Below are 24629 nucleotides of genomic sequence, written 5' to 3' on the forward strand. Positions count from 1 at the left end.
ACGGGCAGGACGCCTGTCTGGAATGTCTCACTTTGGAAGCTCGGGTCGGGATATCGGTGGGCGGGGATCGGTACTCCGCTCGCCGCGTCGGGGCCATCAAAGCGAGCGTCGCTAGCACAAGGCGGTGAATATATAAATTGCCGTTTGCCAATCTCTCTGTGAGCAAAATCAGTAGGAAACTTCCTAGCGACCCAACGTAGTCTTTCCATTTATCTGACCCCATTCCAAAGCATCTTTCATCACATTGGGTGGGAAGGCAATTGGGCGTTTCCAACTCACCAATAGAACAAAATGACAAATGGAATCATTATGGAAAGCCAACAGTAAAAAAAAAAAAGAATCATTTTCTTCCGGCTGCTCTGACATTACAAGCCTGTTTAACTTGAGGTATCAAGGGAGGTGTGAAGGATCCCGCCAAAGAACCAGCCCGGGGAGGCTTACAAAATGAGGGAGAGGACAGGGAGAAAGAGAGCGGAAAGGAAAGTCATTAATCACACCGCAGACTCGACGTTCTGCGTGGAGAACGGCCAGCGGACGCTCTGTACGGGTGGTCAATTAGTTCATAAATTTCGACTCGGGTTCCGAACTCTGCCAGAGCAAACCGCATCGTATCGGGGCCAAATTGTCATGCCGTGACCCCGTGGCGTCCCCCCCGTCCCCCCCCCCCTGCTTGCGGCGCTCATTCCATTTCAAGCCCGGCCTGAATGGTTTGACTGCGGTTACATGGGACGGCCTAACATCCTGGATCTGCCAAGGCGTTCAAACTGGGTTCACTAACTTTGCCGCTTCCAGGAGATCAAAACATTTGTCAAATCTTTTCCATTTTGCACGCAGTCCCGCATGATTAAGTTGCAGAATGTTTAGTAAGTATGTCACTTGACAATCAAGATGCAACCTCAGATTAATGCAAGAACAACTAAATGGGGTCATAAATTAGTCAATAACCTATAGAATATCGATTGTATTATTATTATTGCTATTTTATTGCCAATTGCGCAATGACAGTCTTTACTATTTCCCAATTCATATTTTTTTATTCGTCCCAAATTATGGCAATTTAAGATATTTTGGGGGGGGCAGGGGGTTAATTTGCATGAATTTAAACATGCACAACCAATACATCAAATACAATTTACGTTTTGTATTGAAGCTCTATTTCTTCTAACCTAACTTTCACATCTGCCTCATAGTTCTGAGCTTTGAGGTTCAAATTCCTTCTCCACGTCTCTTGATTTCAAGCAAAGAATTTTTTTCATGCCTTTCTGCGCCTAAGCACATGGAGATATCGGCCAGCAACGTATTCATCTCTATCAGTGGTGATGAGCGTGAAGACAATCAGGAGTCAGACGTGTGTGCGTGCAGATATGCACGACCATACTGTATATGTGTGTGCGGGAGGTCGGAAACGGATATGTAAAGGCTGAGGTAGTTCCTTGGAAACAAAGGCCCCCGAATCACATGAGTCTTTCCTTCCACAGGCGCCCGAGGCTCCCGTCCACCCCAGTGGAATGCTTGAGAGAGAACATCCTGGAGCTGCCGCCCCCCCTCGTTTCCCTTCACCTGACCTAAAGCACATCACGGCAATCAATAACGCGGAACAGCGGCGATTGTTACAACAATGCTGTCGTAATAGGCGCTTTGGTCTACAAACGTAGTCGAGTTCTTTTTTCAAAGAAAACAATGACCGCGTGACCTTTCTAACCCCTCACGAGCCAATTACAAGACAAACTCTCAAGGTATCAGCTTTCGCTCTGGATAATCTTCATCTTCACCCCTCCACATTTGCAATGCTCTTCATTTTACTAGCCCGACTGCACTGCTCAAAGGTCACCCCCGCTTCTCTTTTATGTCCCCCCCGCCTCCCTTCCTCCTCTCCTTTTGGGAGGCCCCTTTTCCAACACGCCCAGCGCAGCCTTGCATTCCACAGAATGTGGGAGCACCTTCAAACGGCATCGCAGACGGACGCTCACACACACACGGCCGGCGGCCACATGGAGGGCTGACTGAGTGGTGGCCTCAGCTGCCGTTCAGCCGCCCGCGCGAAGGAAATGTCAGAGCAGCGGCGCAGTATGCGCGATGACAAGGAGAAAGCAACTGCGTCTGGGGCGATAACTGCATCGCATTAGCCACTTGCAAGCTACCGCACGGAAACACGGCCGCCTGGTGCTGGTGAGGCTGGCAGCTGCTTCTCAGAGAGCACTTCTTCATCTGACCTCCCCAAATCCTTCAGCTCACTACGACACTGATCACTGATACACACCTAGAGTTTTCCAAGCAAGGCCAAAAATATTGACAGATGTTATCACGTGACTATGGTTTGGTGACGCTGCAACTTCCGGCACTTCTGTTGACATGTCGAAGAAAAGAGACAAGTCTATTGTTTCTCCGGGCGGGGCTTTGGCTTGTCTCCTGTCATGCCAGTTTGCTGTGATGATCACATCTGGATGGATTTAGCCAAGGAATGGTATAAAGAATTTAATAGGCTCCACTCCTCTCACAGTTTTTGGCGACTGATTAAGAGGCGTTTTAGATCTCGTTCACATCAATGAGCACCATCTGTGATTTATTAACTTTTCACTTGTTCGCCTTCACTGGAATAGATCATGAAGACTGATGAAGATTTACATGCAGATTTGAGGAAGAGGGAAGGATGATTATGTTATGTTCCTTCGAAAATGACATGTTGACATTGCATTCACTTGTAATCCCGAGAAGGGCAATTAGCATTTGCAACTAAACATCCAATGCAACAATGCAGCATGAGCTAGCACACCCCAGCTTCTGAGGCCTAACTGGCGTGACTCTTGTTGCTTTATTATTGGGCTAAAAATCATCCACTACTGTCACAAATGAGCTTTCTCATGCCATAATGTTACCACTTGTCACTTCAGTTCGGGAGACACGTGCGTTAACAGTCGAGTTCTGTACAAAAACTACATATAAACTACTGTTTACTTCTGTGGCGGTGTTTTTTTTTTTTTTGTGTCAACTAAACATATGATCCAATTGTGTTTCAACGGAAATAAATGTTAGGTGAAGAGTTGTTTTTGTTTTTACCTTGTAAGTTGAGACTTGCACTTCAGTAGCGGGTGCTCGTTACTGTTGTTCAGCACGAGGTGTCGCCAAATATCAAGTCAAGCTGACGCTGCATTTAAAGACATTTTTAATGTCGTAAATTCTACAGTCACGATAAACGTGCAACACTATCAACGGTCGCTTCCAGATAAATTGAAAAGTATTGAAAGTGTTAAGGATCAAATGTTTCATTTCATTCGTCACTCGTCTTGGTTTGTTATAGGTGAATAAAAGTATATTACCTGAAAGTAAAAATGTAAGGAAACAAACTGCTGCCTCGCTTGGTGATTTTGAAAATTCCTACGACTTTAAAAGCAAGCACACGAAAGTGACGTCACCATAGGAAGTAAACAGGAAGCAGAGTTTTGCACTTGCAGGCATACGGTGTTGTCTGCTCGTTAATAAATCGCTATTTTCAAAACAGAGTCTGCTTGCTTGCCACACTTTTGCCTCCGCTATTATGCAGCTCTAAACACGACGGGCAACAGAGGTAACGCTGATATTCTGCTTTGGGGAATGGAAAACACGCCGTTATTATTTTCCGGGTTCCCAGTTCGGAATAAAGTCTTTGTGTTTTAAACTCGGTTTGACTAACGTTAGAAATGTCTTACTAGGCTCCGTTTTTCTCGCGTTTGAAAATTAAATGGCGCTACGACTACAACACAATGAATCGCTCTGTTGACCATTTGTGATATTTGCGAGAGGAAAAGAATGACAGACATCCTTTTGTACTCGCCATGCACAGCTCCATGCACTTCTCATTAGACGGGATCTGCATCGACCTTTACTTGTTGAAGTAGAAGCTAATCTCACCTCAATTTTATTTCAGTGTGTGGTATGCTAATGTGAAACCAGTAAAAATGCACAGCCGTCTACAAGAGTTGAAAAAGGAAGAGGAGACTCTTCTCAAAATCAAAGTCATGCTACAGGACCAACTGAACAGGTTAAAGGTGAGCATCCGATTTAAACAGCATTTTATTTGGTTTGTATTGTACATTTTGTTTGGTCTGTGTTTCAGTTTGAAGAAGGTGCCTTGAAATCAATTATTAGAGCTCAAAATGAGGAGGCAGAACCCAAATGCCCGTCTCCAGAAATTGAGGTATCCTATCAGAGAGTGTCCATTCACCAGATACATAGCAAAATCTAATCACATGCAAGATTTGTATCAAGAATATTGTTTTTGTATGTGCAGGATGTCAACCTCGACGATGAAAACAAAATCAACTGCACCAAGCTTCTGCTGAATACTGCTGCCGATTACAATATGGAGGAGGAAGAGGAAGAAGATGAGGAAGAAGATGAGGATGATGAAGAAGAGCAGAATGAAAATGATGACGAGTTTGTGTTTGTGCCCGATGGGGATGACGAACATGACGACGATTACTGAGCTGCTTGGCTTCTTCCTTCATGCTGCATCTAAACACTCCAATGTCACGTTCTGTAGATGTGTTGATTTGTCCAACGGTGTAGTATTTTCATTTGAAAAGTTTAATTTATTGTCACTAGTTTGTGGCTTGTTGGATTTTAGTCTGGTGCTCATAGTATCCTCTCCATTACCTTGTGAAATGCATTCGAATTTCAGTTAGTCGTACGATCTTTGTTTCAAATGTCGTTAGAAATGTCACACCGAAATATCCGGTGACGTGTAGGTGCTTTATTTTTTCTATCCATTTGACTATTAGGTACCACTGTTTAGCTGAAAACTACAAATGTTAATGTTAAAATGTGCCTGTTAGCACTAAAGAGTATGGCTGGGCCATATAAAGATACCATAAGCACAAAATAAACAATTTTTTGTATGTGTTTTCATTTTCTAGAAGATTATTTTTATTTACATCTCCACTTGACATTAGTGACTATTATGTAAAGGATTTTCACATTAAGTAGTGTGTATAAGCATTCTTGTTTATTGAATGTCTTTCCAATACAGCCAATAGCCCCGCTTTAATTCTTTCTGTATTCGAGGCCAATGAGTTATGCCGTGTAAACACTTTCTGCCAACAAACCATTCAGCATTTTCTAACAGCGACAACAAAGCAGCGAGCCGAACAATAGGAGCAGCTTTGAATGTCATCGCGGGGGCCAGCTCTGCACACGCGTGCACTACTTACTGCAGGAGGCAGCTTTACTCTCGACATCTGTACACAGCTTTACACTCGGTGGGCTGCAGTCCCAGGAAGAAGGAAAAAAAATATTTGCACTGGGACGGATGGGACTGAGATCACGCTGCCTACAAATGACCTCTTCATAAAAGACAGGTAATTGGATTGGACTTTGTGACCGTTTAAAGGGGAAATGTGGAAAAAGAAGCATATTTGTGTTCTTTCCTAGAAAAATAGTAATAATACAAATGTAAATAATCACAGAAAAGTGCAAGTATTTTGTAAAAGTCTTAAAATGTTGAATTTCAGTGGGTTCAATTAGTTGATAACGCTTATTTTAAAATGTGGCTCAAACATGCTGTGCAAAGTGTAAATAATATGTGCATTGCAAAAGTGTTTTTAGTCTAAAAATCCACAGCATTGCGGTGTGCTGTCAGGTGCACAACTGCTACATTCTATCAAATACTTTTTTAGAAATGTATGTGCAATTGGCCTAAATCTCACACTGCATAATAATGATTTTGCTTACAGACGTGAGATCGTAGTTGTGTGAGTTGTGTCAGTCTCAGCAAAAATAAGTTCACAGTTCATTGAATTTGAATGGGGGGGGGTAATTGTGTGTTCGAGATGAGGGACCCCTCAGTGTCCATCACATGCTTCTATGTCCAGGAAGGGAAAACTGGCAGCCCAGCGGGCCTTGATCAATTTAAAAATGGGATTTATTTATTTATTTGGGGGGCACAAACCCCAAAGATTCTTTAAAAAAATTGTTGCTTGACATTCCATATGCAATTGGACAGAGGTGTCCTGTAAAAATGGACAAAAGCCAAAATATGTTAAATGATTGGGGAGGAAAAAAAATCACTTATTTTCGTCCACACATTTTGTATGATGTGGACAGAAGTGTAGGAGAAGCAGACCCCAAGTGCGTTGCAGGCTGAAGAAGACCATGCACTCTGGCCGTGCGCTCGGTGTGTGCCATGTGCTTATGTTGGTGTTGTGTGTGTCTGCGACTGAGGACTTCGACTGGACAAAGAACGACCACGGCTCCTTCTATTATGGCACTTTTCCAGCTGGTATGATGACCCCCTACACACCAATGCTATTAGCGGAGAAGATCAAGTTCTTTTCATTGAGCATTTTGAGGAGACCTTGATCGATTTGTCCTATTAGGATTTTCGTGGGGTGCCGGCAGTTCCGCCTATCAAACAGAAGGAGCCTGGGACAAAGATGGCAAAGGCTTGAGCATCTGGGACGTATTCAGCCACAAGAGGGGCAAAATTGAAAAAAATGACACAGGGGATTCTTCTTGTGAGGGTTACTACAACGTCAAGGTAAGAGCATGCAGATGATGACAGTTCCAATTGTTCATTTGGTCATACGTTGGACAGGGGGACGTGTCACTGATGCGAGAACTCAAACTGAACCACTATCGCTTTTCCATCTCTTGGCCTCGACTTATTCCCACAGGCATCAAGTGTAAGCAACTTGTGTGAGTTACTCATACACATGTCTTTATTTGGTTTACTAAGGTATTTTAAAAATTCACTTCACAGCTGATCATATCAATGAAAGAGGAATTCAGTACTATGATGATCTGATTGATCACCTGCTGGGCAGCAAGATCACTCCCATCGTGACGTTGTATCACTGGGATCTCCCGCAGGTTGGTGCGCATAGAATACAACTAATGCCCTGCTGCTTTTTTTTGTTTTTATTATTATTGATTGACTTCCTTCTGTTGCAAGGTGTTGCAAGAGCGATACAGCGGATGGCAGAATATAAGCATGGTGAACCATTTTAATGACTTTGCCAGTCTGTGCTTTGAAAGATTTGGCAACCGAGTCAAGCACTGGCTTACATTCAGCAATCCGTGGGTATGTTTACGTCACAATTCGGTCGTGTTCTGCATTTTTCTTTTTCTACATGAGGCCTAACATTGTGTCATATATAGTCGGTCGCAGTGGAAGGCTACGAAACAGGTGAGCATGCTCCTGGACTGAGGACGAGAGGAACTGCAGCATACCGGGCTGCCCATCACATTATCAAGGTAGGACCATTTATGAATGGACTTGGTCCAAAATGTCAGGAAATAGGCAAAAAAAAAAAAAAAAATCAGTACGAGCAAAAGCAAGTATTCGAATTTTTGGATTAAAACAATAATGAGTTGGCTTTCATTGGAGACAAAATTGAAGCCAAGAGAAAAATGATCTCAAATGTGAAATGCATTTTTCTATCTTCAGGCTCACGCTAAAGTTTGGCACACATACGATGCGCAGTGGAGGCCAAAACAAAACGGTAGACAATCAGCGCACTCTTTACTATCTCCCAGAATCCATTTCTTTTTTCTGGAGCACTGCCTTCTGCATCTGCAGGTCTCGTGGGCATCTCCCTGACAGCGGACTGGGGAGAGCCCGTCGACATCAGCAACCAGAAGGACATCGAAGCGGCCGAGAGATACATGCAGTTTTCCCTCGGCTGGTTTGCCACGCCCGTCTTTCACGGAGATTACCCTCAAGTGATGAAAGACTTCATTGGCAAGTTGACATGGCAAAAATAAATCTCGGCCGGATGACTGTACGTTAACACACAGGCCTTTGCGCGCAGGTAGGAAGAGTGCCCAGCAAGGTCTCGGATCATCTCGCCTGCCCACGTTTTCTCCCCAAGAGAAGAGCTACATCAAGGGCACATGTGACTTCCTGGGCATCAGTCATTTCACGACACGCTACATCACCCAGAAGAATAACCCGTCTGGCCGCGGCACCAGCAGCTTCTTCATGGACCGCGACTTGGCCGAGCTGGTTGACCCCCAGTGGCCCGACCCCGGCTCAGAGTGGCTCTACTCTGTGCCGTGGGGGTTCCGACGCATGCTTAATTTTGTTAAGGTGACTCGTTGGGTTCAATTTTCAGCTTATGCGGACCAAAAAGGAAATCTGATTACATTCCTTTTTTTTTTTTTAAGACTCAGTATGGAAACCCGATGATCTACGTGACTGAGAATGGAGTCTCTGAGAAGATGCAATGCACAGAGTTGTGTGATGACTGGAGGATAAAGTACTTTAAAGATTACATCAACGAGATGCTCAAAGGTGAACGCGGGAAAGCTTCACATTTTCGGACTCGTTATTATGTGGATGGGGAAAAAAAATGAATTTCGTTCTCTCATTTCAGCCCTCAGAGACGGTGTGAATCTCAAAGGTTACACCGCATGGTCACTGCTGGACAAGTTTGAGTGGGACGAAGGCTTCAGCGAGAGGTTTGGCTTATATTACGTGGACTTCAGAAATAAGAACAAGCCTCGCTATCCTAAAGCTTCCGTTCAGTTTTACAAGCGCATTATCAGCGCCAACGGATTTCCCAATCAGAGAGAGGTAAGCGGCAAAAAAGTGAAGTTGTAGTGCAACATTGTCAAGTTACCAAATATGATTTCTTGCCTAAAATTAAAAAAAAAGGCAATTACATTTTTATAAGCCACCTACCTCTTAATTTGTGACTGTATTCATCTGAAGAATATTTCCGGAACAACTCTACAGGTTGAAAACTGGAGGAGGAAGGCCGTGGAGACCTGCTCATCAAGTAACCAGCTCCTTGCTGCAGGTCAGTCTGCCTTTAAAAAAAAAAAAAAAGAAGCATCCCCATCACTAACAACTAGCTGGGGTAAACAAAGATTCTGACCTAAAAAGTAAAACTTCAGAAGCAAAATGTCAATCAAAATAATTACATTTAAAAAATTATTTATGAACCATCTAAATTGGCACTCAGCAGAATATAAATGTCCAAATGTTTTGTGTGGTCTCACCCCCCCCCCCCCCCCTCAAAAAAATAACCTTGGCGGCTGAGCAAATTAAATTCAGGTAGTGGCAATCCCATACTCAACCTAGCGAAATTTTCTTTGTTTGCCCCCTCAGCTAGAAGAAAAGCAACGGAACATGCAGAAAAGCCAAGGGTTTGGCCTGTGCATGATGAAGTTTAGAACTTGATTGAGCGCCGGTACAAGTCTTCACTTCCGGGTGTGTCGTTTTGTGATCATTTTACTAACTTGTATGAAGTGTGTCGCCTAACCGTGATAAAACATTTTGGGCATTAAAACAAAATAATGGCGATAGAAATTCTTTTGGAGTTGCTTGGTGATGCTGCAAAGCTGCAATTGCTGTGTGCAGTTCTCAAAGGGTTTTCAATTATTGTTCATCAACTCTGAGTTATTTCTCTTTTTTTAATAGAGGATCAGCGGAGTACTGCTGCCAATATTCTAAGACTTATACATGGTAAGAAATCACCTGTGCTCAAAAGGGATTCAATACAGACAATAGATAATATGAAACATTTTTGGGAAGATAAAACCAAAACAAAAAGTCAAACCCTTTGAGTGCTGCAACATGCTTGATTGTCAGCGTCTGAGCCCGACGTCTAAGTTTCTAAATAGCGTGTGTTCTTTGCAGACCCGCTGACCAGCCACATGGAGATGGTAACCGAGATTGTTGTTCCCACTGTGTGCACGCTCTCCATTTTATTGAGTGCCATCTTCCTCATGTTCCTGCTGCAGAGGCGGAACTAAACGGTGCAGCAATCACAACATGGCAATACTGTACACAAAAAACTAAATTTCATGAATTGTGTGCTCACAATGATTACGTTGATTGAATTTTAATTTGATGTGGAAACAGTGTTTACAATAACAAGCTGCAAAAAATGTGGACTCTTCCCATTAAAACATTGCTGTGAAATACCCCCACTGTCTTTTTTTTTTTTTTTTAAAGAAGTTGCCAGAGAACCGAATGCTTACTCTTCTATTTCTGTGCAAATTCAAGCAAAGTTGACAAGGCTGCAGCACACCAAAGTTGAAAAGCAGACAGGCTTGTCCTCTGTTACATTTGTATGATCTAAAAGCAAAAAGATGAAAACAATGTGACATACATGACTTGGATTTCCAGTTGGATGTGTTGGAGTGGACAAAACTCACCAGGTTTGAAGAAGACGTGATCAACCAGCGGTCTGTCGCTGACCTGTAAGGACGTCTTGACCTTGTCAGGCCCTTGCCCACTGGACACTTCCACTCCCCACACAACTGGAGCCTCACTATAGGAAACATAAACAAACAGAAACACTGGCATGCATTCACTCACTGGACACAACAATAGGGACATCAGCTCAATATTATTCATTTACAAAAATCGACGTGAAGTGACAGGCAGACTCATCAACTTTTTGCTATTAACATATCTGTAGACAAAATAACTGTGCTCAGCTAAACAGGCCCACATTTCACACGAAATATCATTGTGCATAAAATAGGACAAAATGAGTAGCTTTTGTGAAGGTTGCCTTCCTTACTTCTGGTAGAATTGAGTGATCAACGTCGGTTTGATTTGCAGTTTGAACTCGTGTGTTTCATCATAGGGGGATGTTTTGTAATGCTGTAAACACAACCTGTGAAAATAACAAGAGGAAGACTCGAAAGTCGAATTTTCGCAATGGGTTACAAAAAAATATACAATGAGCAAACTTGACTGACTGTGTGAGCAGGAAGAGTCTGTCATAGGGCAAATCTAAAAATGTTCTGCAGGTCACAATTACTTCCAGGAGATGGTGTAGTTTCTTCAGGCGGATAAATTGCTCCTGCAGATCCACCTCTGTGTTCAGGTAATAAGTCTGCATGAAATCACACATATTCAATATCCAACGCTAAAGCTCACAGAATAATGTCTCCAATCTTACCAAGTTGTTGGGCGACGTCAATTCTTCCCCTGAGAAAAAAGGATGGCAATACATTCAGTGTACAACTTCAAACACACACACAGACAATCTTTCATAAAAGTGATTCAGTGTTTGGAGTAAATTACCAACAAGGTAGTTGAAGTAATCTTTTCCCATCTTGTTCAGGCCCATTTCTAACAACATTTGGACAGGCGTGAGGCCCGTGAGCGACACGTGCTCCATCTTCTGATTGTAGGACTGCAGGATGAGCTTGCTGAGCGTGCTGCGATTGTCTTGGTGAATCTGGCGGCAGCACAACACGGCCGTCAATGAAGCAGACTGTCATTTTTCTTTGTTACCCGGTTGAGAAGAAGCCTTACCCACGGCGTGATGTAGCCGTAAGTCAGGGCCTCGATGACCAATTTCAGGCTGTCTACGATGTCTTGATAGCAAACAACACCTGAAATATATTTGTTTGGGTTACCGCCACATGAATCCCGGTTTCTTGACTTAATGATGCTGACTCACTCTTTCTCATGCGAACCCATAGCGTCTCCACAAAATCCAAACCGTCTCGTTCCAGGAAAGAGTTGAAAATTGGATGGACACTTTTGGGGTCTGTCTTTAGCAGCAGACCAAAAATTAAGATCGATAGGATGGGACACACGAAAGGTTATAAATGATCCCACTGCTTTACTCTTACCTCTGTTGGTTTAAAATCCTGCTCCTGTTGTGATTTTATGACACTCTGTAGCTCTAGAAGAAAAGAAAACAGGATTATCATAGGCAAAACCTGAAAAAAAAACGGAGAAAAAGAAGTAAATACCTTGAATGTATTCCTTGGTCAGATCCACTGCTGACTTGCTTTCCAAAGGAGTCAACCACTCCACCTCACCCGTTCTTAAACCATCAGCAAGAACCTGAAAGAACAAACAGGGAACAGTTTAAAATTCTGGTGACTATTTCATTTTGAGGGATGTGATTCACATATGCTAGCTAACATTGTTTGCATTCATAGCGGTTTCTGAAACTGCTACAGTAGCATATGTATACTCAAATACAAAACGTGTATTTTTTCTTTCCAGGGTCTTTTAAAACAAGTCTTTGTTATCACATACCTGAAGAAACTGCAGCTCCCTGAACACCTCAAACATGGGACTTCTCTTGTCTCCACTGGCAACTTTAATATTCTGACGCATTTTAAATGATTGGTTAGAGTGTGCGTTACGGTTTGAGAGCTAGGTGACATTTGAGTGTGAATTTGGGCTTACTAATGTCGCTGTAGAGGACAGCGGGGGTGTCTCGAGTACACGCTCCACGTGGTTCCACTTGAAATCCACCGTCACGCTGCTTTGCGATTCAATTGTTGTGTTTTCAACCACAATGGAGCCAAACATGATAAACTGGGCACTCCCTTTAATTGTCAACTAGAGGCAATCACAAAAGGAGTCATAATCCATAACACAACACTCAAAGGAGAATCGATTAGGAGATTGATTTACCGTGGATGTTGAGTAGTGCCTTTTCTTGTGCTCTCGTTTTAGCTCCTCTAAAGTCATGAGAGCATTTTTGTGTACAACGGGGCCTAACAGTTACGTTGGAATACAAAAAAAAAATAAAAAAATCACACAGCAATTCACTTTGTTTCAGGATAATTTTAGCAATTCCATTATATACAGTACCTGTGCATGTAACAGAATATAATTTGACACCAGCCACTTTATTGGCCACGGAGACACCTTCAGCTCCTAACCAGGTGGTACGAGCTGGATCCGACATGTCACATCGTACCCACAGAGGTCGTAGGACAGGATCATCCAAAGCCTCAATGTTGGCATTTTGAGATAATGTGTACCAAGACAGCAGTTGCCTTTAAAATAAAAACGCAAACATTTCGGCTGATGAAATTTGTCGTTTGAGAAATGTGGCTCAAACGGTACCACTTAACATTAAGTAGCATTCAAATGTATAAAGGCTGGTGAGCCTCACAAAGATCTTATGGCTATCTTTTGATTTGTTTGGGGTCTTTTTTTACTTGGAAGCACCTTGCTTTTGTGATGGTGAGAGGCAGCGGTGCCAGTTGAGTTTGAGGAGCAGTCAACGCAACAACGCTGTCGGCGCAGTTTGATGTCTCAAGCGTCGAGTCTTCATCTGAGTCATTTAGTTTTGGAACCTACGAGACAACAGAAATTAAAGTTTATTTTTAAGATGGATGTTAATCCACAAACAGCAGATTTTCTGAGGATTTAAAAGTTCTCACAGCTTTTTCACAAATGAAGACTTCCTGGTGCCCATAGTCCAATAAATTCAGAACTGCAATTCTATCCCCATCCTTTTTCAATATTTGAATGTCATCCTGAAAACAAGAGATACACACGATTTAATAAGAAACATTAGAAAACTCACCGTCATCAAAAGATGTAATTACCTCATAAGTGCAACAATGGTTGTTCTCATCTTCTAGAAGATTCCTTTAAACAGAAAAGCACGAACAATATTCACTGCACTTCACAGCTAACGGCTACGAAAATAAGGCTTTTCGATTTAAACATCCCAACAGCGAATATCCTAAAACAACACGTAAAACTCACCTGAGTGTATTAAAAAACTGTTTTACATGTGATAAAACCTTGGTGGCCATAAGTAAAAATCTCTTTTTGTAACGACGTCAACTTGGCTGCTGCTCTTGTGAGTTTGACTCTCGCGCGCTCCGACGTCATAAGTTCAGAGTTCAACACAAACAATAATTCTTATTAAAAAAAAGACTAAAGAAATTAATAATGGGTGAGTATATTCAACTAATATGCGCTGTTTTGCGTTCATTGTGGAAATTAAGCAATTATATAAAATGATATCGTTATGCTCATGACGTACTTCCTTCATTATGTCCACGTTTGAGAACATGGCGTAAAGAAATAGTCCTCGCAAGAGGCACCATCTCTTAAATGTATACATTGGTAGCCAAATAATGTAAAATCGTAACTCAGTTACTTAAATAGTCATTTTAAATTTAAAATATCTTTTTCTCGCTGTCCCAACCCCTTTGTTAATATTTGGCTTTTGCCGGAAGTGGTTTTCGTATCGGCGGAGGCAAAATGCTTTGAGGGCGAGTTACTTACTTCCTTTTTCCAGTGGCCGCCATAGCGTGTGGAGCGTGGTTCCCGGCGAGCCGAAATTTAAATTACGATTATGGTAAGAAACCACTGTAATTCTATTTGTATAACGTATATGTCGTGTTCTTGTAACAACGATATCTCAAGGCTACCCGCTCCCCGGGTTATTTTCGATTGTAATTTAAGTTTGTGCATTGCTGCCGGCCACGGCAACTAGCACGAGGAGCCATTTTGAACTAGTTGTAGGCTAGTTTTCTCATGACACGTGTATCGTCTTTCCACCCATTTCTTAAATGGAACCCTAATAATTCACATTTATAATTAATGCCAGATTAACCACTAGCGTCTCTTACGCGTGTACCTTTTGAGGTGGTATATTGTGGTTCGACAAAGTCCGAAAGTTAATGCATTACAGGTAACAGGCCTACGGAGTGGGGCTAACTGGTATGAGCTAACAGGCCTCACTCGGTGTATTCGCGCAGTCTTAATGAGAGGAGGATCGAGTTAAAAACATCCATGCAGATTCAAATTGCATTTATTTGATGACGATTTGGTGCACTCTTGATACGGAATATCTGCCTAATGTAAATAATGATTGTGCTTTTTTTAGGCCTGTGCCCGACCCTTAATCTCGGTTTACTCCGAGAAAGGAGACTCCTCAGGCAAAAATGTTGTCCTGCCTGCAGTGTTCAGGGCTCCCATTCGCCCTGATATTGTGAACTTTGTGCATACTAACATGCGCAAGAACAACCGTCAGCCCTACGCAGTTAGTGAGCTGGCAGGTGAGTGCATTAAACACTCGTCGGTGCTTCATGTAAAAATGTGTTAGTGACGGAATAATTTGTGTATTTCAGGCCACCAGACCAGTGCCGAGTCCTGGGGTACCGGAAGAGCTGTGGCCCGTATCCCTCGTGTGAGGGGTGGTGGTACTCACCGTTCAGGCCAGGGTGCCTTTGGAAACGTATCCTTGTTCCATTAGGCACTGTGCCACTTTTAGGTAATTGTCCAACTGTGCGCTGATGGTGTAATTTGCGTCCGACGCTGCGTCCAGTGACAGAATGCCTGCTGTCAAATACTGGCTCAGTTGACTGATGACCATTGTGTCTGAGCACGCAAGTTTAGTCATACCAATAGTGTCAGTGTGTCCGTAATAACCTTAACTTTGTTAAAAGATGTGTCGCGGAGGACGCATGTTTGCCCCCACCAAGACCTGGCGTCGTTGGCACCGTAAGATCAACACAAACCAGAAGCGTTATGCCATCTGCTCTGCGCTGGCTGCTTCTGCCATCCCCGCCCTCATCATGTCCAAAGGTAAGCTATGCCTCCGAATGGATCCTAATCCTCAACTGTTGCGTGCGTAAGGAAAGTTGTGACCGCTTGCCATGATGGTGTAATTTGCGTCTGACCCTGTGAACGGTGACAGTTGCCTGCTGTCTATCAGCTGTCACAGGGTATTGATGTGTCTTTTAATTCTGAGCAAGTTCCGTTGAAGCCTTTATATTCAAAGTGTGGATGTTCCAAATGTTGACGTTATGTTTTCTGCAGGACATCGTGTTGAAGAAATCCCAGAGGTCCCTCTGGTGGTTGAAGACAAAGTTGAGGGCTACAAGAAGACCAAGGAGGCAGTGCTCCTGCTTAAGAAGCTTAAAGCTTGGAACGACATCAAGAAGGTAAATTACGAGGGTCAAGAATTTGATTAAATTGCACAACGCTATTTCATTAATAGTGGAGTCTAGCAATGTATGACTAACATCTCCAATTTGTCAGGTCTACGCCTCTCAGCGCATGCGTGCCGGTAAAGGTAAAATGAGGAACCGTAGACGCATTCAACGCAGAGGGCCTTGTATCATCTATAATCAAGATTTGGGCGTCACCAAGGCATTCAGAAATATTCCTGGTAAGTTTTCATTCTGTTCGAGTGGTTCAAGTTAATTTCCAACCAAGTCAATGATGGGTTGTGTGACGTTGCACTTGTTTTTTAGGCATCACTCTGCAGAATGTGAACAGGCTGAACCTACTTAGAATTGCCCCCGGTGGTCATGTGGGTCGCTTCTGCATTTGGACTGAGAGCGCTTTCCGCAAACTGGATTCTTTGTACGGCACCTGGCGTAAACCTTCGACCATCAAGGCCAACTACAAGTGAGTTTAATGACAAACAGCAAATGTTGCTGTGCCTTCTGTGATGAGGTTTCTACTTCATGGTCCGTGTATTTGACACCCGTGATATGAAAGAAGTTCTGAAGATTGAAAACTTTAACTTTGAGGTTTTTTTTTTGTTTTTTCCCCCAAATGTTTGTGGCGTAATTGATTTTTCCATTTCAGCCTGCCAATGCACAAGATGACCAACACAGACCTGAGCAGGATTCTGAAGAGTGAAGTGATCCGGAAAGCTCTTCGTGCACCCAGGCAAGTGAAAGTTTTGTTTTAGGAAAGATTTGGTGGTGCTATGGTGACACAGCACTTGTGGTCCGTGTTGCTGAATCCTGATTGGTGTTAAGTCCTGAGCAATAAACAAAACCCAATCCTCTAATGTCATGAATTTGACAAATGTCATTAAGAATTTGCCTTCTCCTTACAGTAAGAAGATCAACCGCAGAGTCTTGAAGAAGAACCCTCTGAAGAACATGGGAATAATGTTCAAACTGAACCCGTACGCCAAGACGTTCAGGCGTCAAGCCATTCTCAAGCATGACCCGAAGGTAAGAAACTGGCAACCACTCTTGGAAGTGTGGACCTTGAAATTGTGTCTGACTCAATTCCTTTGGTTTCAATAGATAAAGGCTAAGATGCTGAAACCCAAGAGGAAGCCTAAAAAGAAGGGAGTACCCAAGAAAATCAAGGCTGCAGCGCTTCATTGAACAATAAATACGTTTGGTTCAAATGAGCAGTCAGGCCTATCTTGAACAATATATGCTAGAACTAAATACAACCGAAAGTTCTGTGGTTAAAGTGCTTGACAGAAATGCAATTCCAAATAAAGAACATTTTAAAGGGGATTTATATCATAGTTGTTATATTTGAGCCAAATATTCTCTGATCTTGGAGTGGAAAGTGGTTAGGACTAAGGTAAGAACAGCTACTTTCATGTTGATGTCAACTCTTAGAATTTTTTTAGATACTCATGGGACTGTCTACACAGGAATCACCACATAGTGAGATGCACTTTGTGGGAAATGCCCCCTACTGGTCGTGTTGAATACTACACGCTCTGGCTGCTTTCTACAAGTTGGATGAGCGGTATGGTACAACATTGATTCAACACATTATTTTGAAGTGGAAAATGTTGACTAATATTTCTTCTGTTTCAGCCTGCCAATGAGCAAGACAACTTAAACATGACAGCTGGATGCTCAAGTAAGCAAAACTTTGGCTTTGTAATTATTATTTTTTTAAAGCTATGATGATCCCCCACTTGGTCTGTGTTGATGAATCCTGATTATTTGGAAATACTGAGCAATGCACCGGTTACAGAAAAGGTAATCCTAGCTTGATTCAGTAATTTAACTGTAAATGCGACCCATTTCAGGCTGCCAATGAACAGGATGACTGGAACACACCAAAGATGGATCCTTGACCATGACAACTGGACGCTCAAGTAAGCAAAGCTTTGGCTTTAACTATTTTTTTTTTAAAGCTATGATGATACTCTACTTGGTCTGTGTTGATGAATCCTGATTATTTGGAAGTCCTGAGCAATGCACAGATGACAGAAAACAAAGTCTTAACGTGGTTCAGTAATTTAACTGGAGATGCATCTCATTTCAGACTGTCAATGAACAGGATGACGGGAACACACCAAAGATGGATCCTTGACCATGACAACTGGACGCTCAAGTAAGCAAAGCTTTGGCTTTAACTATTTTTTTTAAAGCTATGATGATACTCTACTTGGTCTGTGTTGATGAATCCTGATTATTTGGAAGTCCTGAGCAATGCACAGATTACAGAAAACAAAGTCTTAACGTGGTTCAGTAATTTAACTGGAGATGCATCTAATTTCAGACTGTCAATGAACAGGATGACGGGAACACACCAAAGATGGATCCTTGACCATGACAACTGGACGCTCAAGTAAGCAAAGCTTTGGCTTTAACTATTTTTTTTAAAGCTATGATGATACTCTACTTGGTCTGTGTTGATGAATCCTGATTATTTGGAAGTCCTGAGCAATGCACAGATTACAGAAAACAAAGTCTTAACGTGGTTCAGTAATTTAACTGGAGATGCATCTCATTTCAGACTGTCGATGAACAAGATGACTAGAACACACCAAAGATGGATCCTTGACCATGACAACTGGACGCTCAAGTAAGCAAAGCTTTGGCTTTGTAACTATTTTTTTTTAAAGCTATGATGATACTCTACTTGGTCTGTGTTGATGAATCCTGATTATTTGGAAGTCCTGAGCAATGCACAGATTACAGAAAACAGAGTCTTAACGTGGTTCAGTAATTTAACTGGAGATGCATCTCATTTCAGACTGTCAATGAACAAGATGACTAGAACACACCAAAGATGGATCCTTCACCACTACAACTGGACGCTCAAGTAAGCAAAGCTTTGGCTTTGTAATTATTATTTTTTTAAGCTATGATGATACTCCACTTGGTCTGTGTTGATGAATCCTGATTATTTGGAAGTCCTGAGCAATGCACAGATTACAGAAAACAAATTGTCTTAACGTGGTTCAGTAATTTAACGAAAGATGCGTTCCATTTCAGGCTGCCAAATGAACAAGATGGCAAGGGGCTCTATGAAGAAGCATTAAAAAAAAAAAAAGTACGTCCTTGCATTTCCACTAACTTGTTTTATGGTTGCAAAATGATACTCCCACTCCTGGTCCATGTTTCTGAATGCTTATTAGTTGGAAGGATCTAGCTAGCTAGTTGAGATGAAGTGTCTCACTGTGTTCTGTTCTGCTCTTTCAGCACAACTGAAGAACTTGTGGGAGCCTGAGAACATGCACCCGCTTAAACCAAGGCATCTCGAGATGGAATCTGAAGAAGGCAAAGGAGTCATGTTCACAGTTTATTTCACCAAACCTTTCACAACAACAATTCTGAGCTTTAAGCACACTTAAGATGGCATTATTTGATAGAAAAAGATGGCTTTTTAGGCAGGCTTGCAAAGCAGCCCATTTTAGTCAAACGGTTGTAATTTCACTTGGCATGTAGGTTTGTCATTAAAATACATTACATTTCATTGCACTGTTTGGCCCAATTCCTAAGAAAAAAAATGTAGAGACCCTGTTAGAGGATTAAAGGGCACAGGTCTTACTGTACTCGAGCTGCTGGTGGTCACATTGCTGAGCCATGAGTGGGTGTCCCAGGCTGGTTGAGGCCAATGGTGGTGCACAACCAGCCGGCAAAATCAACTTGCTCTGCCTCTGACTGTCTGATGAAAGGGTGCACCTGCAGGAGGATGAAATGTCAGGTGAGTTGAAGCTTGAACTGTGCAACCTGGCGGCGGGGGGGGCAATGTTTAATGCGTCAACACCGACCATTAACTGTTTCAGGTCTGCCCTTTCAGCGGGATTCTTGATCAAGCTGAAATGGGAAGTAATGAATTTGAAATATTTGCAGTAGAACATGTGACAAATTCCAGATTTTTTTGCCTTACCATTTATGGACAAAGTCCTGAAATTCTGAACTGAATAACATCCCAGGCAATTTGGGTGGAGGCTACAAAGGGGAATTTAGGTTACTGAAGCAGTGACCACTTTCAATTGTGTCAGCACTCACCTCATTGACGATATAGTCAAGTAATTCAAAGATGGCCATTGGGGGCCTGCTGTCCGATCCGTAAGCTACGAGTACAAAACAAATGCATCGTCAATGCATCCTGGCAAAAGCTGAACCGTATTCGACTCACAGCTGCCAGGTCGCCCAGTAGGCCCAGCATTTGGTGAGGACTCTGCAGAATTTGCACCTCCCAGCTGAGTCCCAAAGATGTGCTCCAGCTCCTTTGTATCAGGCGGTGGAATAGGGAACCTTCCAATGGCCATTTCAACCAGGGACAGACCCATACTCCATATGTCAGACTGGACCGAGTAATGGGTGCCCTGTAGCCGCTCTGGCTGTGGTAAAGAATAGAGAGGGGGAAAAAAAGTAGTCTGCAACAAAGTTGGCAGCTCCATGAACTGAGTTGAACCTAAAAACCGCTCGACTGTGCCAGTATAATTGCAGATTTTCGCTTGCATGTGTGCTAGAGCGGCACACCTATGTCAACTTACAGACATGTAAGATCGTGTTCCCACAAAGGAGTTGGCCATGGAGTCTATGAGCTGTCCGCTAACTCCGAAGTCGCACAGCTTGATTTCACCGCGGGAGTTCACTAGGATGTTTGATGGCTTGACATCTGACAGAATGAGAGATGATGTAAGCATGTTGAGGGAATAACATCACGATTGTCAGTGAAGTCTTGACAGATGGCATGCAACGTAGTCCAAATAAGGGACTGAATGTGAAGATAGACATCAGTGGATGGTGACTAACCTCTGTGCATGATCTTGTGTTTCTCCCTCAGGTAGGAAAGTCCTTTAATGACCTGCAAAAATAAAAATGGCGTTTAGATCCTCTTTCGGATTCCCCGTTTGCCATTAACCCGTGGCTATTTTAGTCTGAGCCCACATGGAAGAGTAAAATTTGGAACTTGTCACTCCCTAGAGGTGTTAATTTATGCCTGCACGAATGAATCATTCTCGAAGTTTGTGAAATGACGGAATACGAGAAGGGCCGGCCGGCTACATACAGCGATGCTGATTTTGCCGAGGATTTGCTCTGGGATCTTTCCAGCTTTCTTGAGTGACTGATCCAAGGAGCCTCCATCCTAAAACCAACAACAACAAAGGTAATATGGTTGATGGAAGACTTGAAAACAAATGTGAAAATATGAAGGCTACCATATGTTCCATGCAAATGCTAATTTCTCCATCACTGTAGAAGGCGCCATAGAAGCCCACAATGTAGGGGGAGTTGCATTCATGCAGCACTTGAAGCTCCCTTATGATCTGGTTCCTGATGGCGGGTTTGATTTCTAAGTGGATGAGCTGAAAAACAGGAAGGCTTGTCACGACTTACAAAAAAATGACAGAATGAAATCACGGTGCTGTTTTCCCAATCCAACAAACGGCTTTACCTTCCTGGCCATGATCAGACCGGAAGGCCGGTGGGAAACCTTGAAGACGACCCCACCGTTGCCTGCGCCGAGCTCGCATATCTTCTCAAAGTCATCATCCTTCAGCTCTCCCACTTTCTGCTTCTGCGTCAGGAAAGCTTCCAGACGTTTGCGTTGCTGCTCATCCAGTTCCAGCTCTTCCAGTTTCTTCTGCAGGGCCTCCAAGTTTGTTCTTGCAAAAAGACACAGGCATGTTATAAGAGCTTTTCCAAAGGCCACTTTGGCAGATGTCTGTTCTTTTGAACCATCTCCTCCGTCCCAAAAGAGCACAGGAAGCATATTTAGGAACCTGAGGCCAAATGGAAAAGACACCGCTTGATTCTGGTGATTTATTTGTCCTGTGGGGACAATGACAATCAACCAAGCAGCCAGAAATTCAGTGGCTTGAGCCTATCTCTCGCACATCTCATCAGTTTTGTGAGACAGCTTCTGTTGCTCCTTTGGTGCTGTCATGGCAACCAATTACCTTGAGAAGCCAAACAGGATGAAGCGGTAAAGAGCCCTTTAGACAGGCTGCTCTCAGATTTATTAGTGTTAGAAAAATGTATATATATGTTATCATGCGTTCTCTAATCAATGCTTTACCGCAATATTACTGCAATATATGCTTGCTGTTTGGCCTTGCTGTTTTTATGATGTACCACAGAAGAGAAAAGGTACGGCTGGGCCAGGAGAGAGGTCAGACAGGACGCAGCTGATAACTCAGCAAAAAGAAGACATCTACCGAGACAGTTCCTTCTTAACAAAGACCGCTTTGTTAGACAACATGCCTCATTGCTGTCTTGCACTTCAGATGAACCTACAAGTGACCATCAAAGTCTGGGTTTTCCAAGCTATCTTGATCGTTAGATTATGTTTGTGCGTATCCAGTAATTAATAACCTAGCTTGTCTCATCCTACTCAAGGTCGTAAAACCTCCCTTGCTAGAGCTCAAGGACTTTCTCTTCTCAACTCAAACTCCTTTTTCTCACGTTCTTATTATTTTGCTTACGAGGCAAAGCCCACGTGCTCCCCCCCCTTCCTTTAGGGGCTTTTGCCTCACAATTGTGGGTAGGGCAAATCCAAATAAAAAGAGCGGGAGTGTACACAGATATTTAGTGTTGTGAGATTGTTGTAAACTATCTGTACTGCACTCCTCGCGAGAAAAGACTTGATATTCTGTCTCACTTGTGGTTTGTTTGCTGATGCTCTTCTCTTAATAGTTGTTCAGTCAGCGATTTAAACCTGACAATTAGCGTGGCGCTGCATGCATCATCCCGAGTCTTTTGATTGACACGGTCTGTCGGATGACATTGGCGTGAGTGACAACAAAAGAGGTCCAGTTCTTTTATTTCTGATCCATAACCATGGATACTGCATGCGGAGTTGAGTTAGCCGTGGGCGGCCTGGGTGTTTTGTCGACAAGAGCGAGAAAAAGTGGAGGTCGCCAGAAATACTCAAACACTCCACGTGCAACATGTGGGAGGGACCAAGAGAAGCAGTATGCGGGCCACTTGAACTCCATCCACACAATAACCAAGGGCATCTGCTTTTTCGCCCCCACACAGTAATATTTTTAGTGTGCCTTTTTTAACATATATATTTTGATGTTGCAGAGAAAAGGCAAATAAGGGGGCCTTATCCAATATCTATAGTGGCAAGGTGTAAAGAAATACACAAGATTCCACTACAGTTGTGAGATTTGGGATTTTCTGTATAGACTCAACATGTTTTGTCAGCACTTGTGTGGCTTTTCTCTCAACACTCCCACTTCCTCCCACATTCTTAACACATGCATGGTTGCTTCACTGAATACTTCAAATTGTCCTAAGGCGTAACTATGCTGCTGTTTAGCATTTGGGCAGTCAAAGGTTTGAATCTAATCACGACTGAGCACTCAAATAGAGAAGTTTGGCATGTAAGAGAAGGCAGCATGTCATAAATTCTTTTGTTGTTTGTGTTCCTTGGCTAGTCACCACCTGCCTCTTGCAACCAGGAATGTGTTCGACAATCATGCCAATGGCATGTCGTCAGCAGCAGTAAAGCCATGGCAACTTTTTGCACTGATGATTAACGAGAGGTATGTATGGTCGAATCTGTGCACTTTTATCTACCTGTTGATAGTCTGTTCTTATAGTGGCATCCAACCATTTTGTCAACAATATAGCCATGACAGTTACTGCACTTAAATGCATCAAAATGCAAATAATAAAGCATGTTAGTATATGATCACAATGACAGCACATTAAGATATTCCGCCTCTCTGCAGCCAGCCTCAGAGTGGACACATGATGTAATTCCCATCCAGGATGTTTTCTATGGCCTGGTTGGGAAGTGATAAGTAGAGCACAATGTCACAACTCTGCACTATTTCAATCACTGGTCGTGGGAGGACGCCCACACACCCAACTTGTTGCGTGAATAGTGTCGTCAATTCATGAATAACCACTCGCATGCACATGATGCTTTTATTCTACATCTAAAATGTACAGTCATTGCAAAGTCCAAATTGGAATCATATGAGCTCGGTAGAGATAATAACTAGCGTTAATAACCACGCAACTCGTCAATCTAATATTGCGTGACACTCACTCTGTGGCTCCGGTGCCGTTGATGATATTCCCATCGGGGATCGGGTTGAGTTGGATTGGTTCGGGCTTCCTTCTCTTCTGCATCGTGCTCTCGAATAACAGGCCAAAGACTATTATTGTTGTTATTAATAACAGGAAGATAAAGTGTTAGAGCGACCGCGGCACCGTGACGACCTAAAGGACTGAGATAGTTCTTAATGGCTGGATGGAAATGATCCGGAAGATGTGACGTCACGAAAATATTTACACTGGTCTTCCGCATGGCCGTGAAGCGGCTTAGGGCACCCTCTGCTGGCGAACAGGCGGATCACAACTCGTAACACAAGCACTGTCGAACCAGGGCGCCCGTTTGGCACATTTACGAGGCGAATGAAAGAACGAGATTGGCACCATTTCATTTCAAAAGTTTACTGACACAATTGTGAAATACTCGCAGGAAGCCATCACCTGTTAAACAGCAACAGTTGTTTTACCTTCTGCCATCGAGTGGAAGAGCATTTCATTGTTCCATGCATAGAGAAACCAAGATACGTGCATTATTTGTAGTCAACAAATAACTAATTTGATCATTTCCGAAGCAATCAAGGCCGATCTAGTTGTAAAAGCGTTTCACTTGCCGAAATTGCTTGCAACTGAGTGCAAAAATGACATTCCCCCCCCCCTTTTTGTCTATTCTGTATAAATTTGGTTCCCCTTTAAACGTTTGGGTGCGCTAAGCTCAAAGCACTCCCAAATCCGGCGGAACCATTTGAACACGCTGCCCGTGTAGCATGAAGATCCATCACACGTCAAGCGTGACCTGAGAAGTTGAGAGCCATGGAAATGTCTCAGCGCATTGTCCTGCTTGCGGACGCACACGACCATTGAGACGTGTCTGCCTGACCACAAAAAGCAACTTG

General features: G+C 43.0%; 6 protein-coding genes and 3 non-coding genes across 27 annotated transcripts in view; 7 read left to right on the top strand and 2 right to left on the bottom strand.

Moving 5' to 3' along the window:
- Window positions 1-13644, bottom strand: part of zwilch (zwilch kinetochore protein) — a 36878-nt gene extending 23234 nt beyond the window's left edge. The window contains exons 1-20 of one of the 2 annotated variants that reach the window (XR_005098377.1): window positions 13463-13644; window positions 13300-13342; window positions 13132-13227; window positions 12917-13044; window positions 12554-12741; window positions 12374-12456; window positions 12143-12298; window positions 11990-12061; window positions 11698-11791; window positions 11575-11627; window positions 11400-11493; window positions 11252-11331; window positions 11018-11174; window positions 10893-10921; window positions 10690-10826; window positions 10509-10604; window positions 10138-10253; window positions 9961-10057; window positions 8657-8784; window positions 3058-3145 (exon numbers count right to left, since the gene is read on the bottom strand). Coding sequence is in view for 1 of the 2 variants with exons in the window: in XM_037255343.1 (XP_037111238.1) it covers window positions 9981-10057; window positions 10138-10253; window positions 10509-10604; window positions 10690-10826; window positions 10893-10921; window positions 11018-11174; window positions 11252-11331; window positions 11400-11493; window positions 11575-11627; window positions 11698-11791; window positions 11990-12061; window positions 12143-12298; window positions 12374-12456; window positions 12554-12741; window positions 12917-13044; window positions 13132-13227; window positions 13300-13342; window positions 13463-13512 (1749 nt within the window). In the remaining variant the exon portion in view is untranslated. Of the gene's footprint in view, window positions 1-3057; window positions 3146-8656; window positions 8785-9807; window positions 10058-10137; window positions 10254-10508; window positions 10605-10689; window positions 10827-10892; window positions 10922-11017; window positions 11175-11251; window positions 11332-11399; window positions 11494-11574; window positions 11628-11697; window positions 11792-11989; window positions 12062-12142; window positions 12299-12373; window positions 12457-12553; window positions 12742-12916; window positions 13045-13131; window positions 13228-13299; window positions 13343-13462 lie in introns of those variants that run through there. The other variant, XM_037255343.1, reaches the window with a different exon arrangement.
- snapc5 (small nuclear RNA activating complex, polypeptide 5) lies at window positions 3399-4889 on the top strand. The gene is made up of 4 exons (XM_037255361.1): window positions 3399-3565; window positions 3905-4025; window positions 4094-4174; window positions 4268-4889. Exons 2-4 carry the CDS (start codon window positions 3936-3938, stop codon window positions 4460-4462), a joined length of 366 nt encoding a protein of 121 aa, XP_037111256.1. The 5' UTR covers window positions 3399-3565; window positions 3905-3935; the 3' UTR covers window positions 4463-4889.
- Window positions 5155-9901, top strand: lctlb (lactase-like b). Of its 6 annotated transcripts, XR_005098375.1 has the most exons (16): window positions 5155-5333; window positions 6079-6253; window positions 6351-6511; window positions 6569-6656; window positions 6734-6843; window positions 6926-7054; window positions 7132-7227; window positions 7421-7475; window positions 7553-7714; window positions 7785-8062; window positions 8140-8266; window positions 8349-8548; window positions 8711-8774; window positions 9086-9187; window positions 9398-9442; window positions 9617-9652. XR_005098375.1 is itself a non-coding variant. In XM_037255338.1 (15 exons), exons 2-15 carry the CDS (start codon window positions 6127-6129, stop codon window positions 9730-9732), a joined length of 1758 nt encoding a protein of 585 aa, XP_037111233.1. In that variant the 5' UTR covers window positions 5155-5333; window positions 6079-6126; the 3' UTR covers window positions 9733-9901. The 6 variants fall into 6 exon arrangements, 5 of the variants coding, with proteins under 5 accessions (XP_037111233.1, XP_037111235.1, XP_037111237.1 ...); XM_037255338.1 differs by lacking the exon at window positions 9086-9187 and having other exon boundaries at window positions 9617-9901; XM_037255340.1 differs by lacking the exon at window positions 9398-9442 and having other exon boundaries at window positions 9617-9704.
- A 264-nt stretch (window positions 13645-13908) lies between the features above and the next one.
- On the top strand, window positions 13909-16982 carry rpl4 (ribosomal protein L4). Its single transcript, XM_037255346.1, has 10 exons — window positions 13909-14063; window positions 14595-14766; window positions 14839-14945; window positions 15157-15295; window positions 15530-15654; window positions 15752-15881; window positions 15967-16123; window positions 16307-16390; window positions 16563-16683; window positions 16759-16982. Exons 1-10 carry the CDS (start codon window positions 14061-14063, stop codon window positions 16840-16842), a joined length of 1122 nt encoding a protein of 373 aa, XP_037111241.1. The 5' UTR covers window positions 13909-14060; the 3' UTR covers window positions 16843-16982.
- Window positions 14997-15095, top strand: LOC119125056. Its single transcript, XR_005098428.1, has one exon. It is a non-coding gene; the product is annotated as a small nucleolar RNA SNORD16 (small nucleolar RNA).
- On the top strand, window positions 15363-15463 carry LOC119125055. The gene has a single exon (XR_005098427.1). It is a non-coding gene; the product is annotated as a small nucleolar RNA SNORD16 (small nucleolar RNA).
- LOC119125052 lies at window positions 16159-16229 on the top strand. Its single transcript, XR_005098425.1, has one exon. It is a non-coding gene; the product is annotated as a small nucleolar RNA SNORD18 (small nucleolar RNA).
- Window positions 16983-17076: 94 nt separating the features above from the next.
- Window positions 17077-19186, top strand: LOC119124958. 13 transcript variants are annotated; one of them, XM_037255354.1, is made up of 9 exons: window positions 17077-17221; window positions 17293-17338; window positions 17511-17579; window positions 17750-17818; window positions 17987-18055; window positions 18224-18292; window positions 18464-18532; window positions 18706-18767; window positions 18913-19186. In XM_037255354.1, exons 2-9 carry the CDS (start codon window positions 17331-17333, stop codon window positions 19062-19064), a joined length of 567 nt encoding a protein of 188 aa, XP_037111249.1. In that variant the 5' UTR covers window positions 17077-17221; window positions 17293-17330; the 3' UTR covers window positions 19065-19186. The 13 variants fall into 13 exon arrangements, with proteins under 13 accessions (XP_037111249.1, XP_037111243.1, XP_037111244.1 ...); XM_037255348.1 differs by having other exon boundaries at window positions 17117-17221; window positions 17305-17338; window positions 18706-18759; window positions 18911-19186; XM_037255349.1 differs by having other exon boundaries at window positions 17117-17221; window positions 17305-17338; window positions 18706-18755.
- map2k1 (mitogen-activated protein kinase kinase 1) lies at window positions 19000-23957 on the bottom strand. The gene is made up of 11 exons (XM_037255345.1): window positions 23732-23957; window positions 21122-21332; window positions 20886-21032; window positions 20735-20812; window positions 20479-20530; window positions 20217-20341; window positions 19856-20060; window positions 19726-19790; window positions 19604-19665; window positions 19485-19530; window positions 19000-19395 (listed from the first exon to the last, which is right to left on the bottom strand). Exons 1-11 carry the CDS (start codon window positions 23812-23814, stop codon window positions 19282-19284), a joined length of 1188 nt encoding a protein of 395 aa, XP_037111240.1. The 5' UTR covers window positions 23815-23957; the 3' UTR covers window positions 19000-19281.
- Window positions 23958-24629: the final 672 nt, after the last annotated feature.

This window comes from Syngnathus acus, chromosome 6, assembly GCF_901709675.1.
Source record: "Syngnathus acus chromosome 6, fSynAcu1.2, whole genome shotgun sequence".
Taxonomy (NCBI): domain Eukaryota; kingdom Metazoa; phylum Chordata; class Actinopteri; order Syngnathiformes; family Syngnathidae; genus Syngnathus; species Syngnathus acus.

Coding starts and splice junctions, on each gene's coding strand:
- snapc5 (XM_037255361.1), top strand. CDS start 3,936: ATGCACAGCCGTCTACAAGAGTTGAAAAAGGAAGAGGAGACTCTTCTC. Junction 4,026..4,093: donor ACCAACTGAACAGGTTAAAG/GTGAGCATCCGA, acceptor TCTGTGTTTCAG/TTTGAAGAAGGTGCCTTGAA. Junction 4,175..4,267: donor GCCCGTCTCCAGAAATTGAG/GTATCCTATCAG, acceptor TTGTATGTGCAG/GATGTCAACCTCGACGATGA.
- lctlb (XM_037255338.1), top strand. CDS start 6,127: ATGCACTCTGGCCGTGCGCTCGGTGTGTGCCATGTGCTTATGTTGGTG. Junction 7,476..7,552: donor GTGGAGGCCAAAACAAAACG/GTAGACAATCAG, acceptor CTGCATCTGCAG/GTCTCGTGGGCATCTCCCTG. Junction 8,063..8,139: donor GCATGCTTAATTTTGTTAAG/GTGACTCGTTGG, acceptor TTTTTTTTTAAG/ACTCAGTATGGAAACCCGAT.
- rpl4 (XM_037255346.1), top strand. Junction 14,946..15,156: donor GCCAGGGTGCCTTTGGAAAC/GTATCCTTGTTC, acceptor CTTTGTTAAAAG/ATGTGTCGCGGAGGACGCAT. Junction 15,882..15,966: donor GGCATTCAGAAATATTCCTG/GTAAGTTTTCAT, acceptor CTTGTTTTTTAG/GCATCACTCTGCAGAATGTG.
- LOC119124958 (XM_037255347.1), top strand. CDS start 17,158: ATGCCCCCTACTGGTCGTGTTGAATACTACACGCTCTGGCTGCTTTCT. Junction 17,819..17,986: donor CATGACAACTGGACGCTCAA/GTAAGCAAAGCT, acceptor ATCTAATTTCAG/ACTGTCAATGAACAGGATGA. Junction 18,293..18,463: donor CATGACAACTGGACGCTCAA/GTAAGCAAAGCT, acceptor ATCTCATTTCAG/ACTGTCAATGAACAAGATGA.
- map2k1 (XM_037255345.1), bottom strand. CDS start 23,814: ATGCAGAAGAGAAGGAAGCCCGAACCAATCCAACTCAACCCGATCCCC. Junction 20,061..20,216: donor GAACACGATCTTACATGTCT/GTAAGTTGACAT, acceptor TCTTTACCACAG/CCAGAGCGGCTACAGGGCAC. Junction 19,791..19,855: donor TACTGGGCGACCTGGCAGCT/GTGAGTCGAATA, acceptor TTGTACTCGTAG/CTTACGGATCGGACAGCAGG.